The following is a 15,959-nucleotide window of genomic DNA, read 5'->3' as shown; positions in this document are numbered from 1 at the left end:
ACAGTGCCCTCCATAATTATTGGCACCCCTGGTTGAGATGTGTTTTTTAGCTTCCAATTATTTTATTTTTTTTCTAAATAATATGGGACCTTAATGGAAAAAAAGAGAAAAATCCAACCTTCAATACAAGTGCATTTATTCAGTGGGGAAAAAATCCCACATAAAGAAATAATTATTTGACATCAAATCACCTGTTCCACAATTATTGGCACCCTTAACAATTCCCAGGAAATAAATATAATTGAAGCATTTCTGTCATTTCTACAGTAGTTTACAAAGTTTACCAGAGTATGTAGGAACATTTAATTAGTAATTCATCACTTCCTGTCTCCCTGGGGTATAAATATGACGTGACACCGAGGCCATTTCTCTTATCCACTCTTAAACATGGGAAAGACAAAGGAACACAGCATACAAGTGAGGCAGATGTGCGTCGACCTTCACAGGTCAGGCAGAGGCTACAAGAAGATTGCCACTCAACTGCAGCTGCCCATATCCACTGTGAGAGGAATAATTAAGAAGTTCAAAACAACTGGAACAGTGGTAAACAAGCCTGGACGAGGAGCCAAGTTTATTTTGCCACCACGCACAGTGAGGAGGATGGTAAGAGAAATCAAAAGATCTCCAAAGCTCACTGTTACAGAATTACAACAAATGGTAGCATCCTGGGGTCACAAAGTCTCCAAATCAACCATCAGGCGCTGTCTACACGCCAACAAGCTGTTTGGGAGGCATGCACGGAGAAAACCTTTCCTCACTCACAATCATAAACGCAAGCGTCTGGAGTTCGCCAAGCGGTATTGGGGCTTCAACTGGGACCGTGTGCTTTGGTCAGATGAGACCAAGATTGAGCTTTTTGGCAACAAACACTCTAAGTGGGTCTGGCGTACCACGAAAGATGCGCATGCTGAAAAGCACCTCATACCCACTGTGAAGTATGGGGGTGGGTCAGTGATGCTGTGGGGCTGTTTCGCTTCCAAAGGCCCTGGGAACCTTGTTAGGGTGCATGGCATCATGAATGCTTTGAAATACCAGGACATTTTAAATCAAAATCTGTTGCCCTCTGCCCGAAAGCTGAAGCTGGGTCGTCACTGGGTCTTTCAGCAAGACAATGACCCTAAACATATGGCCAAATCTACACAGAAATGGTTCACCAGACACAAAATCAAGCTCCTCCCATGGCCATCTCAGTCCCCTGACCTCAACCCCATTGAGAACCTGTGGGGTGAGCTGAAGAGGAGAGTACAGAGGAGAGGACCCAGGTCTCTGGATGATTTAGAGAGATTCTGCAAAGAGGAATGGCTGAAGATCCCTCTTTCTGTCTTTTCCCATCTTGTGAAACATTATAGGAGAAGATTAGGTGCTGTTTTGTTGGCAAAAGGGGGTTGTACAAAATATTAACACCAGGGGTGCTAATAATTGTGACACACATTATTTGATGTCAAATAATTATTTCTTTATGTGGGATTTTTTCCCCACTGAATAAATGCACTTGTATTGAAGGTTGGATTTTTCTCTTTTTTTCCATTAAGGTCCCATATTATTTAGAAAAAAAATAAAATAATTGGAAGCTAAAAAACACATCTCAACCAGGGGTGCCAATACTTATGGAGGGCACTGTAGCTACTCCGCGGCTTCCGTATAAACGGCAACACATTCTGACAAAATAAAAGTAAGCAACAAGAAGCCCAAAACAAAGCAATGGAGAACGACGAGCGCACCTTTTGTTTACCGTTGCCGCTGAATGCCGAAATTAAGTAAACGCGCCATTAAATGGCCTAATCGCGATGGGACTCCTCCCCTGCTCCAATCTGCTATTGTGGCCCCCTCAAAAGAGCTTTTCTTCCCGGAACGACAAGCACCCCCCGCCCCCCACACCCTCCGCTTCTGCCCTCGCCTTAAAAAAAAGAGGGGGATTTCTCCCCAGCAAGTCTCTTTTTTTTCCCCCCTTCTGCCCAACCTGCAAGCAATGAGCGCGTTTTGTTCCAGGACACTTGCGGGGGTCATTTTTGATCACGTGCAAATGTGGATCGAACAGCACCCTGTCATGATTTGGCAGATCTCGTTTGGGACAAAAAAAAAAAATAATTGCACGCACAGTGCAAAAAAAAAAACGGGTTGTGGGGCACGGGTTGGGGGGGGGGCAATGCTGGAGAATTGTGGGGAAGAAAATGGAGAAGGTATATTTCAACGGGGAAAAACATTCTTGAAAAAAAAATCCCATTTGAACAAAAAATGAAAAATATCCACATAGCGATTTTTTTAATCATGTATTGATAATTCATTCCGAGTCTATTTTTCGTGCATGTGTACCCCCCGAGCCAAAAAGTCGACCTTGCACATTCATATAAAACACGAACATGTGTATTGTTTTTAAGCATGACTATGACAAAGATTTCAGAATAAAAGATGAAGTGATGCGCCAGAGGCAGCTTTTTGCTACGCGCGTACACACTCAACTTTTTTTGATTTTATTTTATTTTTTTAAGCGCCATTTGGACCCAAAAGTGACTCTTGAATTCAGCAAAGTGTTTGCGATATGGAAATGAGACTTTCTGGCGATGTCACACAATTGGCCCTTTTCGCTTCTGGCATAGCCAAGAACTCTATCGTGCCATTTCATAAAGAAAAAAGTATACACTCCGAAAAAAAAAAAAGAAAGAGGAAATGTCTCTTGCAGTGCGGGCGCGTTACGGCGACTTGACATGGGAAATTGAGTGCAACTTTTTGGGAAAACTTTCAGCAACATGACTCGACCGTGTTGATCGCGTGGTGTGCGGGATTTGGGCGCAAGCTTTTGAAATCTCCTCACAAGACGTCCACGCGTATTTCGAGAAATGTGGATCAAGTCCACTTGGGCCTTCGGAGCTTTGGGCGCGTCGGTGCAAAAACATACGTGGGCGTGTCTCTGTGCACAGTGTGTGTGTGTGTGTGTGTGTGTGTGTGGGGGGGGCTCGTGTTCGTGATGTGTCAAGTCAAATATGGATCAGCACACAAAAGAACTTAGCGAGGAGTAATCTGTGTGTGTGATACTACTTACACGAGAGTCAACGACAAGAATGCGAGACAATCGCACGCGGCCCCCCCGAGCGCACCTTTTCCACTTTGGACTTGAATTCCGCGAGGAGCTGCCCACTTCAGCTTGTCACGCACGGCTGCTTTTTAACAGCTTTTTAAAAGTGAATCGTGGAAGATGGGGGGGAGGGGGTGTTAGAACGAGGTATGCATGGCCAAAGTCTGGCGGGGAAAAATATTTGCCCTGCCCTGTTGTGTTGTGATTTTTTTTTTATTTTTGCCCCGTCCCCTTGACTGCACACAAGTTGGCCGATGGGGTTCATTCACGTCGCAGCAAACAAAGGCCAACGGCTCCTCAAGAATGACCCGAGAGGCCGCCCGCAATATCTGTTGTGGTTGTTTTTTTTTTGCGGGGAGCGGGAGGCGAGCGACACGGACGCATAGAGGCACCTCGCTAGCTTGGAAATGGATTGTGCGATTGCGAGGGACAAAAAGGCACACCTGAACACCAATCAAGCAATGAAATGTGAAGTGCAGAATTTGCACCGAATGCCTGGCCTGCCTCATGTGGCAAGTGGCTCCAATTTTGGGGGCTGCCTTCTATCAAATGTCCAAGAGCTCCAAAAAGGACGCTTTTTTATTTGGTGCTCCCTCGAAAGGCATCACAAATGACACGACAAAGAAAATGACACAATCCTGTATGATTTGCATAATAACGTTATGATTGTAATTCGATTTTTGTTATCATACGTTACTAAATAAAATCAGGTGCGTTATTATTCGCCATTCACCATTAAAGACAACATATTTAGAGACATACACACACATATGTCCTGCATATATATATATATATATATATATATATATATATATACACACACACATACAGTATATATGCTCAAAAAAATAAGGAGAACATATAAAGGGAACACGAAGTTACATTGTGCTTTTTAAATGTTTATTTTATTTTTTGAGCATTATATATATATATATTATATACACAGCACACATATGCACATGTTTATATATATATATACATACACACATACAGTATATATGCTCAAAAAAATAAGGAGAACATATAAAGGGAACACGAAGTTATATTGTGCTTTTTAAATGTTTATTTTATTTTTTGAGCATTATATATATATATATATATATATATATATATATATATATTATATATATATATATATACATAAATATGCTCAAAAAAATAAAGAGAAAGAACATATAAAGGGAACACTTGAAGTTACATTGGGCTGTTTAAGTGTTCATTTTATTTTTTGAGCATTTTATATATATATATATATATATATATGTACAGTATATTTATACATACGGTACGCATATGCACATTTATATATATATATACACACACCCATATACTGTATATATAATCAGAAATCTGATTATATATATATATATATATGCGTGTGTGTGTGTGTGTGTAGACATGACATTTTGCAGGTTGACTTCCGACCTTGTCATCGCCGTGTCTACCGTGTAAATTACACGAGCCTGCACCTGCTGCTTGTTGTCCACCAAGAGCACACAACACAGCAACACGTGCACACCTCCAATATCACATACACACACACACACGCGCGCGCAAACACACACTCCACCCACTGTTTGAAGATGTTCTCGTGTTAATTTGTTGCGCAGACATCACGTAGTAAGTGCGCGTGCGCGTGTGAGTGCACACACACACACAAGGCTCATCTCTTTAAAACAAGCGGAACATGAAAGCATCCGAGCAGCAGCAGGCTTACTCGAGCGACTGTGAGCCATGTCGCGTGCACGCGCCCGGCCTTTGCGTGCACATGTGGGGATGGGGGGCAGGGGGGGTGCGTGGGCGCGTTTGTGTTGTTGTGCAAGGCCACTGGGTGCAAGCTGTGTGATCTCTCGCCCTGTGCACACCGACTGGACAGAGGGCTGAGCAGCTTAAATACAACCCGAGCACCTGGGTTTTCTCCCGACGTTCTCAGGCCTTCTTAGCCTGCACGCGCGCGCGCGCGCACGCCAACATACATACAGACATACAACGCAGCCGTATGTTTAGCATTGGACGGCAAAACATTTATGACTGAGTGTGTGTGTGTGTGTGTTATTCCGGCCTGCCATCTGCTTTGCGGCCCTGTTTGGGTTTGCAGGCACACAATCGCACCTCAGGACACATGCGAATTAGCTTGGCGTCAAAAACCATATTGCACACTTTTCAGAATTGGTGTTGTCGTGAACTCACTCTCGTCACGAAGCCACACCGTACCAAATCCCAACCTTCAAAGTTATTAAATTGAAATGAAAGCCCCCCCCCCCCCAAAGTTACCCCAACTTCGTTCGGTCAACTTGGCGTTCGCTTCACGAGGAATTGGAAATAGCCATTCGTGGTTCGACGGAAGTACGCGTTTGTTTTTGGGGTGCGCACAACCTTCCTGCATTGGCGAAAGGAGACTCCAGACGTCCGAATATGAAGTCACTCCGCAAGTAGCTTATGTTATTAATGATCATTTTTTTGTTTGAGCATCACATTATTTCATGTTAAGCATACCTAAATGATATTCTGTTGCTTAATAATTGCTTAGACATGTTTTTTATGTTGATGGGTTCTGATTGGCTGTTGAGGTAAGAGAAGCAGGAAGTGATTTTAGTCACGTGAGTTGCGTTCTTGAACGGCTTCTTTTCCCTTTTAATAAAACCGCATTTCAAGGATTCCATCTCTCCTTTTGACGTTCGTAAAGTAGAGCCATCCACTAAAAACAACAAAGTCCTCAACTTACATTTGCATCAATGGCCACAGCTCCACTTTTCCGCACCGCTAAATGACAAACGGTCGGCCTTCCGCGAACACCGCCAAGGCTTCGTCGCGCATTCCACCATGTCCAGACGGAAGCCAGCATATTGAGACCGTGTCCTTTTTCGAACGGCTACATATTTCGGCAGGCCAGGAACGAGTTGATTGTGAGGCTAATCTGGACAGTGCACATTGCACGTTCTTCCGGCGCATCAATCGCAGAGATTTTATTCGTTTCAAGGCAGGCCCAAAGCTCCCCCGGTGTGACGCAGCCTTTTTTTGTGTACGAAGCTCAAACCAAAGGTCGGGCTCGCTTTGCCCTTATCAACTCAGCCCCCATTTAAACGCTATGTGGGATGGATTATAGGAGAGCTCTAGTCCCAGTTTACACACACACTAAACACACACAAAACACACTGCAAGAGTGCACAACGGCCTCGGTCAGCCTCGGAGAACCAAACGTGTTCCTTGACTGCCATCTAGCGGGGCTCTCTGGAACGTTTTTCCATTCGTGGCTGATTTGGATTTTGTACCCGCTCAAGACTTGATTCGGGACAGCCACACGTTCTTATGAGTTTCACGCCAAAAGATTCGGACTTTAAAATGGCACCGAGTGTGTCAATCTCAACGAGCAAGCAATTTTTTTCCACTTAAGTCTGACGCGCCACAGTTGGATACGACCGTGAACAACACCACCGTCCCAACGAACACGTGGAACGTGAAGCGCAGGGCAGTTCCGAAATGGATAAATTGGGAGAAAAATATGTGCGATATATGTTATGAATTCGGTTGCCTGAAATACGCAAAACGAAACGGAAAATGTAAGCAAAAATATAGAAATGCATTTGATCGATCTGTTTTTTTTAAAAGTATGACTTTTGAGATGGTCTTGGAAGGGGTCGTCAAGTCATGAATTTGGCGATAAATTCTTGCGTTGGTGGAATACGAATGAAGCAGCAAAACGGGCCAGGTTTAATCCCTGCCGGGGGCGGCCATTTTAAACCGGAAATGACATCACAGTTGCTCACAGGGCGCGCTCAACTTGAGAATGTCACCTGACCAAACAGGTGAGCCGTGACTGAGCCCGGCCAAACAACGAAGCCGCCCCCGGAGAGGCACCAAAACACACATCCCACAAACGCAATCCTCGTTGAGACGAGTGGCGCCGCAAAAGAAAATATTCTTTTGACTTGACTTCCATTTCGAACACTCTAGAAGTCATTGTTGACTGTAAAAAAAACAAAACGATGAAATCATGTCACCATTTTGAATCAGTCCAAATCATTTCAAAAGCAAACCGATAAAATGCACACAAACAGTCACGTTTGCAGGGGGGGGGGCGTATATATAAACCGACTGACACCTTTGCCAATGTGCCAAAAGACGATAAACCTGTTCCCGATTGAACTCTCTGCCATTTACACAGGTTAACTAAATGGTTGAGCGCCAATCCCGGCCGCAACAACAACAACGGTCACGCTTTGAATCCGCCGCTTGTAACACGGCTGTCCGACATGCCTGATGGCCTTTAAAAGCCGCACGAGATGTTGGGTGTGCGTTTGAATGGTTGGAGGGGGGGGGGGATTAACACGTCACCTGCTCACATTCATTCATTTAAATGTCAAGCCAAAGCGCATGCACGCACGCACACAACAGCAGGACACCATCTTCCCCAACGCGCTGCACAGAGCTCTCCGTCATCGGATGATAAGCGCATTCTCCTCCGTTGAATCGCAAGACAAAACACTTGCGAGACATTCAAACGGCGATGAAAAGCAAAATAATCGCTCCGTCTGATAGCAACGATGCACGCGGGCACGTTGTGGCCTCTTGAGACGGACATCTGCGGTCACTTCATAAGGTACGCCAAATGCAAAATTGAGTGAGATGAGGAATTTGATCCTTGTGGATTCGTAAGGCATGAGCCAAGACTCGAACCCAGAGACTCAGAGTCAGACCCCAAAACCTGTCAGATCATTCTCAAGGAAATGCAATGATCAACCGGACCGCCAGAGGGCACTGCCGGTCCAACCTTAACTTTCAAAGCGTCCTGAATACATTTCGAAAAAACTTTTTGAACAAGAAAAGCAGCCCGCCGCGAGGCCTTACCTGAATGCACTTCAGCTCCTGATGGACTCTTCTCATTGTGCGAGCGTGTATGCGTGGTGGCAAGTTGCAACATGTGCCGGTGTGAGCCGAGGAGGGAACCGGCCCTGGATGTGCGCTGTTGGACAGCCGCAGATTTCCACGAGCACTTGTTTATTCTCAACCAAATAACCGTCACTTATCTTGACTTTGGAGCACAGCTGTCGGCTACGCCCAACCGAGTCAATGAGTAAAAAAAAAAGGGGGGGGGAATGATTCCGGAAGTTGAAGGAAAAGGTGACCAAGTGTCACCAAATGAATTTAAAGAGACGCCGCCATGTGGCGTGAGGCCGTACTGTCATGATGGACTGCTCCAAAGTGAAGTCTGCACAAACGCACGTTCCCCCCCGCCCCCTTTTATTTTTTGGGGGGGGTATTGTTTTGCAGTGCAGTGACAGCCAGTGTCAAACCGTCAGCACTCGTCGTCCATTTGGGCTTTGCGGCGGTCTCCGATGCAATGAGGTGGCATCCAATTTTGGCTGGTCCTTTACGACAGTCAATCACAACCACGACGTCATTTGCAACACCCTCTGGGGGGTCCTCGATGAATTCCAGCACCTTGGGCAAAAAAAAATATGCTCGAGACATTTGTTTCTGACTCGGGTAGCTGTTGATATTTTTATTTATTGAAGGTAGACTCATTAAAAAGTCAAATGCTCGGCAGGACGACAACACGCCGCCAACGCGGTGGGAAGGCCAACTTCAAAAGAAATCTTACTTCCCAAATCACATCTGGACATCAATTCCTTGCCTCACTTTTATTTTGAAAGTTTTTTCCCAGGCCGCCTGTCCCCTGAAGGGCGTCTTCTGTCTTGACTCCTATTCCCATATTGTCGCCCACCGACATCAACAGCAACACAACATTGTCCTGAAATCAAGTTCAACTGAGATTTAAAGAACCCCCCCCCCCAAAAAAAAGTCTCATTACGCTGATATCGTACTTTACGGGGCCTGTTGGCAGCGCTGGCGGCTAACAGATAGCTGCTAAGCAAGCGAGAGTCGGCGGATTGCTTTTCCAAGGCAGTTTTAATCAACAAACTGACGACACACGTTTGACACAGTTGCCGTCGATCACTTTTGAACGAGTCAGGCTGACTCAAACGTGCAAAATCGCTACTGTGGTTCCAACGCGTACTTTGTCTCACAGACCAAAATATGGGGAGAGCTTTTGAAAACCTCCCGAACGCTTCTCGAGAGGACAGCAGTGTGCTGTTAAACATTGTTTAAATTCAAGTTAAAAAAAACATCGTTATTCCAAAAAATGAAATGGATCAACCAGACCTTAAGAAAAACAATGTCCAGTGAGGCCACCTCTCCGGAGGCCTCACTGTGAACCCAGCAGTCTTTAATGCGTCCCTTGGACCTGAAATTCACCCAATCCACTAGCAAACACTCTCAAAAGGTGTCGTTTATCGTCCCGTCCAACTCATTTCATGGAACGCCATTCGAGAGTGACAATCGCTGGAAAAGTCATCAGGAGCCGATTGAACGTCTTCCAACTTGTGCGGGTCGGACGTGCGTGGCGACCACCTGGGAAACCGCCTTGACCTTTCATTTCTTCGCGTCAACATTCAGCAAACGGCTCCATCTTGCTCCACTTTTTTCCGCTGTAACACAATACACACACACACACACTCTTGTCCAACCCAGAAGATGAGGACTCGGATCAATCCACGAGGATGAGGATTGATCCCAAAAATAACGTACGCGTACACCTTCAAATACGTCAATAAAGTACAACCGGACTGGGTTTTGCTCCAGACGCAAGCGTGCACGCATGACACCCTTGTTTTTTTTTAAGCTCGCGTATGTTTTACCACGCCCGCGTCCAATAATATACAATATGCGTCTTGCGTATGCGTTCTCTACAGAAATAGCACCCGCAAGTGACACTGCGCCTTTAAATGCGGCGCACTGAAGTCCGCTAATGTTGATTTGGACTGATATCATTCAGTTTAATTCCATTTATTTGACACAAAAGAGAACTGCAATAACCAGCAATTGGTTTTGAGCCAATTGTGGTTTTGATTGTACATCGCATGAGAAACTTTTTAGCGCTTGTATTGCTTTCTTATACTCATCCGTGAACGCATAAAAAAAATGTACCCCAATTCAAAACTTGAAACGGTGACTTTGAAAGTTGTTCAAATAACATTTCCAATGACATCACGATCCTCCGCCATTTGTCGGCAGTGAGTGCCAAGTGCCTCCGTCGAATTGGTGGCCGCTTTGGAGGCTTTCCAAACGTTTGACCCCTGACCTCAGTGATGGGGAGCTAAGTGAACAGTTTCCCCAGCGGGACCAGTAATGTGTCACACGTCACCCTAGAACGTTCCCTCCTTGCACATTACATGCTGCACCACCTGACAACGAGCAAATGAAACCAACAAAAAATGAAACTACTCACCGGTTCCACGAAATCCCATTTGAACGGCAGCTTTCAAGTCAAACGCTCAACTCGAAAACAACTCCAGCTGCCTGGCCACGCATTTCCATTTCCGGATTTCCCGGCAAGAGGCAATTGGTCGACATTCGACGTTTCATCGCGACACGTGATTCGAAGCGTCCGACTTCAATCCCTCCCCGCGAGAAGCGTTTGGTGGGCCCGCTCGGTGGCTATTACGGGATTCTTTGCTTCGCTTTTCCTACGAACTGCCATGGCGACGCCTCTGACGTCATCGCGTTGCTCACAATGCGTCATACCTCGCATTTGTGCCGCGTGTCACTTGGGAACAAAAAAGGGACGTCACGGCCGAATTGAACAATTTCAGTTTTAAAAAAAATATATATCAATAGAATGGTGCAAAAAAACTAAACAAAAACCCGAAAGCATTTAAAAAAAAAGAGCACAATAGATTTTATCAGGCAGAAAGTTCAGCTTAATTCGTCACAATTTGCACTGAATTAATTTAAATCGAATGTCTGTTTTATTTTCGGAGCAACGTCACAAAACACAAAAGGTTCGAGTTTGGAATCGGAACCAAGACGACGGAGTGAACCTTTTTCACAGCCGTTCGCTAAGGGCGAATAGAAAGCAATCGAAAACTTTTCAACTCTTGTCAAACATTTGCCGTTGTCGTTTCCTGCTCGCTTCGCGCCAGGTAGCAAGGGAGGAAAAAGTAAACATAAAAAAATAAAAAAAAAATAATAATAATAAAATGGCGTCGAATGAAAGAAATGGTCCAAGTGACTTGACGTTTCTTGCGTTTTTATTGTAAAGAGTATAAGAAACTATAGGCGACTTCTTTGAGGCTTGATCGCGTCAACTTCACATGCAGTCTTTTTTTTTTCTTTTCTCCAAACGATGATCATAGTAATCATAATATCAAGAGATTAGTCAAAGATATTTCATCTCATCGGCGGCTCTTTATCCGAAGACGCTCGAGGAGGACGCGCGACTCGTCTTTTCCTCGCAGCATAAAAAACCAAAACGAAACAAGTTGGGATCGCTTGGAAAAGCCTGTAAACCAAGAAAAAAAAATACGCGCGATCCACCGAGAAAAATAAAAACAAAACAGTTTACAATCATTAAGACCTTTTGATTTGGCGAGTTCCATTTTGCTCAAATACTTTTTGAGCGTTTTCCACTCAATGGACCCGCCTCACCTTCGGTGCCAATTGAAGAGAGAATGTCCTCCTTTTTTTAAGTGCTTTTTTTTCCCACCCCCCCACCCACCCACCCAAAAGAAACAAGACAATAAAATCCCACCGGCACACTTGTGCACGTGGTCCTCCTCCAAAGCCTTCTTCTACGATCCCAAGTCCACCAAGTTGGCCGACATCGGGTTCAGAATGCTGTCGTGATGCATGGCGTGGTGGTGAGGATGATGATGAGGAGGAGGAAGAGGATGGTGATGGTGGAGGTGCGGGTGGGGGTGTTGGTGTTGGTGGTGGTGGTGGTGGGCCGAGTCAGCGCCGCCGGCTACCGGGACGGCGGCGGGTCCGGGTGGGGGCGGCAGGCCGTGCAAGGGCGCCAGCTGCCCTCCTCCTCCTCCTCCGCCGCCGCCGCCGCCGCCGCCGCCGGCCGAGCCGAGCAGCAGCGCCGGGCTGGGCGAAGGGCGGTGGTCCGGCGTGCCCGCGGGCGTTTTGTCGTCGTCCGAGCTGCCCAAAAGAGTTTTAGTTCCGTTCAGCGACGAAGTGAGCGCATTGCCGCCGTTGTTGCCGCCGTTGTTGTTGGAGTTCTCGTTGTTCTCCCTGCGAACACGCAAAAGGCCGTCAACGTTTCCAAACGACCCGCTGCAAACACTAGCGAACAACAGCAAAAATAATCATCGGCCCGAGCTCAACGAAACACAAATTAAAATGGAGGGAATAAGCTTCCCACGCGAGCAAGCGCGCCAATCCAAACGACTCCCCGTTTGCAATCCTTCGTTTTGAACGCACCCAAACAAAGGCCACAATGTGACCGCGCGTGCAACTCCATTCAACGGAAAAGTTACTCTTCCAAATCAAACACGTCCAAGCTGTGACAGATTTTAGGACGGAAACGATTTTTTCCCACGTCGCAGTAGGTGGGGGGGGGGGGGGGTCCTTAATTCGGATGAATGAATTCGAACATGTACAACATTTTGCGTCATCCAAATGTGGCTATTTGATTATTTTGGAGGGGGGGAGAGAGAGACGGAGCGTTCAGAATGACGTCACTTTAGCAGATTCAAAACACGTGTCATCGATGTACAAGATTAAATGAAGCACGCGCCGCACTGTTAAAGAAAAGGAGAGGAAAAAAAGAGAAAAAAGTCGCGTGCAGTCCAAACTTGTAGTTCAGCAACTTGAATCCACTTTGAAATTTCGTTTGAGGGTTGCCTATTGTGAAAAAGGGCAAACGAGAGTTGGCAGAACTGCTGTGTCTTCTGTTGCCCCCGCCAAAAAAAAAAATAATAATAAAAATAAATAATCATAAAATAAAATGACGAAGGATATCGAGAAAAACAAGTCGGCAAATTGGTTTGGGAACAACTTGCTAGTTTTTTTCCCATAAATGTCACATTTGAAAGTTTTTCCAACTTCATTCACTTTTTTTGCATCCCCCCGCCCCAAAAAAAAACCTAAAAGACAAGCTGTGTTTTTGTTTTTACACGAACCCTCTTGAAAAAAATCGCGTTGTGCCTTTGTGAGCGCTACACACCTTTACAAATTCTGCCAATTTGTACAACCAAAAGTGGAAATGTCACGATGAAGGTGCAATACCCACTTCACAAAAGCGCAGTCGTTAACCCCCCCAAAAAATCAGTTGGCTCCTTAATCTCTTTCTAAAAAATAAATAAAAAGTGCAAATCAATAGCTCCACTATTTTGGATCCATGTTGCTAAAATCATCACAGTTGGTTCTTCTTTTTTTCTTTTTAGAGGTTTTCATTTGGTGTGTTTTTTTTTCTGTTGTGACAATTTGGAACAACTCCAATAAAGGAGCAAATTCTGCAGCTGGCTTCTTCTTTTTTTTTTTTTTGGTCTCTTTCTGACTGTGTGGGACGACGTGATTGATTTGCAGCTTTCAGCCTCGAATGAGTGGCGGGGGGGGGGGGGGCTGAAAGAAGACACCGAGCATGCGTGCGCGCAGCAAACACCTGACAGCAACTTGTCTTCTTCCAACTGGGACGCGCGCGCACACACCACTGGGGGTGTTTTTGCGCGTGCTCATCTGCGGCAACATTTTATACAAAATAGCGCCTGAAACCCCCCCCAAAAAAGCCACGGCGGCACGTCACAACCGAGGTTATTTTGCACTAAACTTCGAGCACCCACCGAGAGCGCGGCCTGCCATTTTTGGCGACTTTTGACCGTCACAGACCAAACGTGTTTTTTTTTGGTCACGTCGCAAGTTTGATTGACCGATCGCAAAGGCGCATGTCAGCGATCGACAATAATCGATAATAAGAAAAAGAAACAAGATCGCCGCTTATTTTTAGGCGAGAAAAGTGAGCCAGGTTCCGTTTTAGGGACTTCAAACGCATCTTCACTTCGCTGTCGTCGGAGGTCAGATATTTGGACGTCGACGTCACGAGGCCTCTGTCGTTTGTGTACATCCCAAAGATGCAAATGGAGAGAAAACGTCAAGGTCGAGGTCTCGAAGGGAATCACAAGTCGGGTATGGTTGAGTGAGCAGGACTGTAATCCCGTTTTTAAAATAAAAAAATCACTAACGCATTAATTAGACGAAATTGCAAATATGTTTTGGGTGTACACCATTATGATGTACAATATGATGAAAAAAATTGCAAATTGCTCTGTCGAAGGATAAAAAAAAATTAAATAAAATAAAGGGTGGGAGTATGATTGGGGTTTCTGGATGGCAGGGCTCTGAGAAGTTAGGCCGGGAGCCCAACGTGTGGCTGGGGGAGGAATAAATACCAATATATATATACATTTTGTGACTATTTAGGATCTGATATCTTTTAGGGGGGTCGGGCGGTGGCCTATATAATAAATGCTGGCGCCATCATGATCGACGATCAACCGCTTCTACTGGAAGCGTTCAGTCAGGCCGCAGTTGTCCATCAACAATCAAATATTCTTGCTCGTCTACATCAACTTTATGAGCCTGTACTGTGAAAGAGGCCCAAATCAAATGTGGAAAATCCACCTTGTCCCCCCCCAAAAAAAATAAAATCCAAATGATTGGAGTAGCACTCGGATCGGAGCAACACGGAATCGGGAAGCGCAAAAATGTTTGAAAGTAGATGAAGTGGAGGGCCCCGCCCGGAGTGAAATTGGCCGCGCGAATAGCGGGACGAGGCGAGGGCAATTTTTCGGGCTGCGGGCGTCTCACCTCTCCTTGGCCTCGGCGGCGCGGTCCCGCTGGCGGCGGTTCTTGAACCAGTTGCTGACCTGCGTGGTGGTGAGTCCGGTGGCCTCGGCCAGCTCGCGCTTCTCGCGCGGGGACGGGTAGGGGTTGTGCGTGTACCACTCGCGCAGCACGCTGCGGCTCTTCTCCTTGAAGCAGTAGCTGGTCTCCTCGCCGTCCCAGATGGAGCGCGGCAGCGGGAACTTGCGGCGCACGCGGTACTTGCCCACGGCGCCCAGCGGCCGCCCGCGCAGCTTCTCCGCCTCGATGTAGTGCGCCTTGAGCCACAGCTGCTGCAGCTTGGGGTGGTTGTGCGCCGAGAACTGGTGGCTCTCCAGGATCTTGTAGAGCTCGCGGAAGTTGCCGCGGTGGAAGGCCACCGCCGCCTTGGCCTTCAGCACGCTCTCGTTCTTGTGCAGGTGCTCGCAGGCCGGCAGCGACCACAGGAAGCGGCCCAGGCGCTCGATGTTGCCGCCCTGCTGCAGCACCTCGCACACGCACGCCACTTGCTCCTGCGTGAAGCCGAACGTCGGCAGCATGGACATGGCGGGGCCGGTGCCGCTGGCTCAGCGCGCCAGGCGACGCGACGCTCCGGCCATGGGAGAGTGGCCGCGGCGAGGGGGGGGCGGCTACCGGGGGACGTCAAACAAACCCTCCCCCACCCCCACTCCGAGGTCGAGTCGCGCCTTCCTCCGAAGTTGGTGCGCAAAAGTTGGGACTGCCGCCGCCGCTGTCGTCGTCCTCTCTCGCCTGCTTTCTTCTCAGCGCTCGCGGCGCAGCTCCCCTTTTAAAAATATTCTTCCGAGCCGGCAAACCCGCGCGGACGCGCAGCCTGATTGGTCGCTCGCCCGAGCCCGGGGACCAGACAATAGCCCGGCGTGGAATTATTCGCCATGGTGACGCTGTCACTCAAAAAAAAAAAAAAAAAAAAAAAAGAGTAACCTGACGCGCGCGGAGGTGGAGGTGGAGAGGCGGACACGCCCACCGCTGGCTGGAAATATGACACACACACTCGAGTCCGAAACACTTTGTTCTTTTCAAGTTGGAGAGCTTCACCTCACTTTGACGGACACCTGGAGGAGCCAAAGAGCGGCTGGTGACGGGCGCGCGCGCGCGCGAGACTCTTTTCGGAGCGAGCGCAAATCAACCCGGACGACGTTCTGAAAAAAAAAAAGACTGAACACAACGGTGCGTTGTAAATGTAATATTCATTTACGTG

At 46.9% G+C, this 15,959-nt stretch overlaps 1 protein-coding gene across 1 annotated transcript; it reads right to left on the bottom strand.

Annotated features, from left to right (window-relative positions):
• Window positions 1–11,148: 11,148 nt before the first annotated feature.
• LOC127610482 (homeobox protein SIX2-like) lies at window positions 11,149–15,478 on the bottom strand. The gene is made up of 2 exons (XM_052080684.1): window positions 14,726–15,478; window positions 11,149–12,151 (listed from the first exon to the last, which is right to left on the bottom strand). Exons 1-2 carry the CDS (start codon window positions 15,283–15,285, stop codon window positions 11,707–11,709), a joined length of 1,005 nt encoding a protein of 334 aa, XP_051936644.1. The 5' UTR covers window positions 15,286–15,478; the 3' UTR covers window positions 11,149–11,706.
• Window positions 15,479–15,959: the final 481 nt, after the last annotated feature.

Source organism: Hippocampus zosterae, chromosome 11 (assembly GCF_025434085.1).
Source record: "Hippocampus zosterae strain Florida chromosome 11, ASM2543408v3, whole genome shotgun sequence".
Lineage (NCBI taxonomy): Eukaryota > Metazoa > Chordata > Actinopteri > Syngnathiformes > Syngnathidae > Hippocampus > Hippocampus zosterae.
This window is presented reverse-complemented; position numbering and strand designations above follow the sequence as displayed.

Excerpts from the sequence above, each read along its gene's own strand:
- LOC127610482 (XM_052080684.1), bottom strand. The coding sequence starts at position 15,285 with ATGTCCATGCTGCCGACGTTCGGCTTCACGCAGGAGCAAGTGGCGTGC. Across the intron at positions 12,152-14,725 it reads GCCGCCGAGGCCAAGGAGAG|GGAGAACAACGAGAACTCCA; the intron begins GTGAGACGCCCG and ends GCGTGTTCGCAG.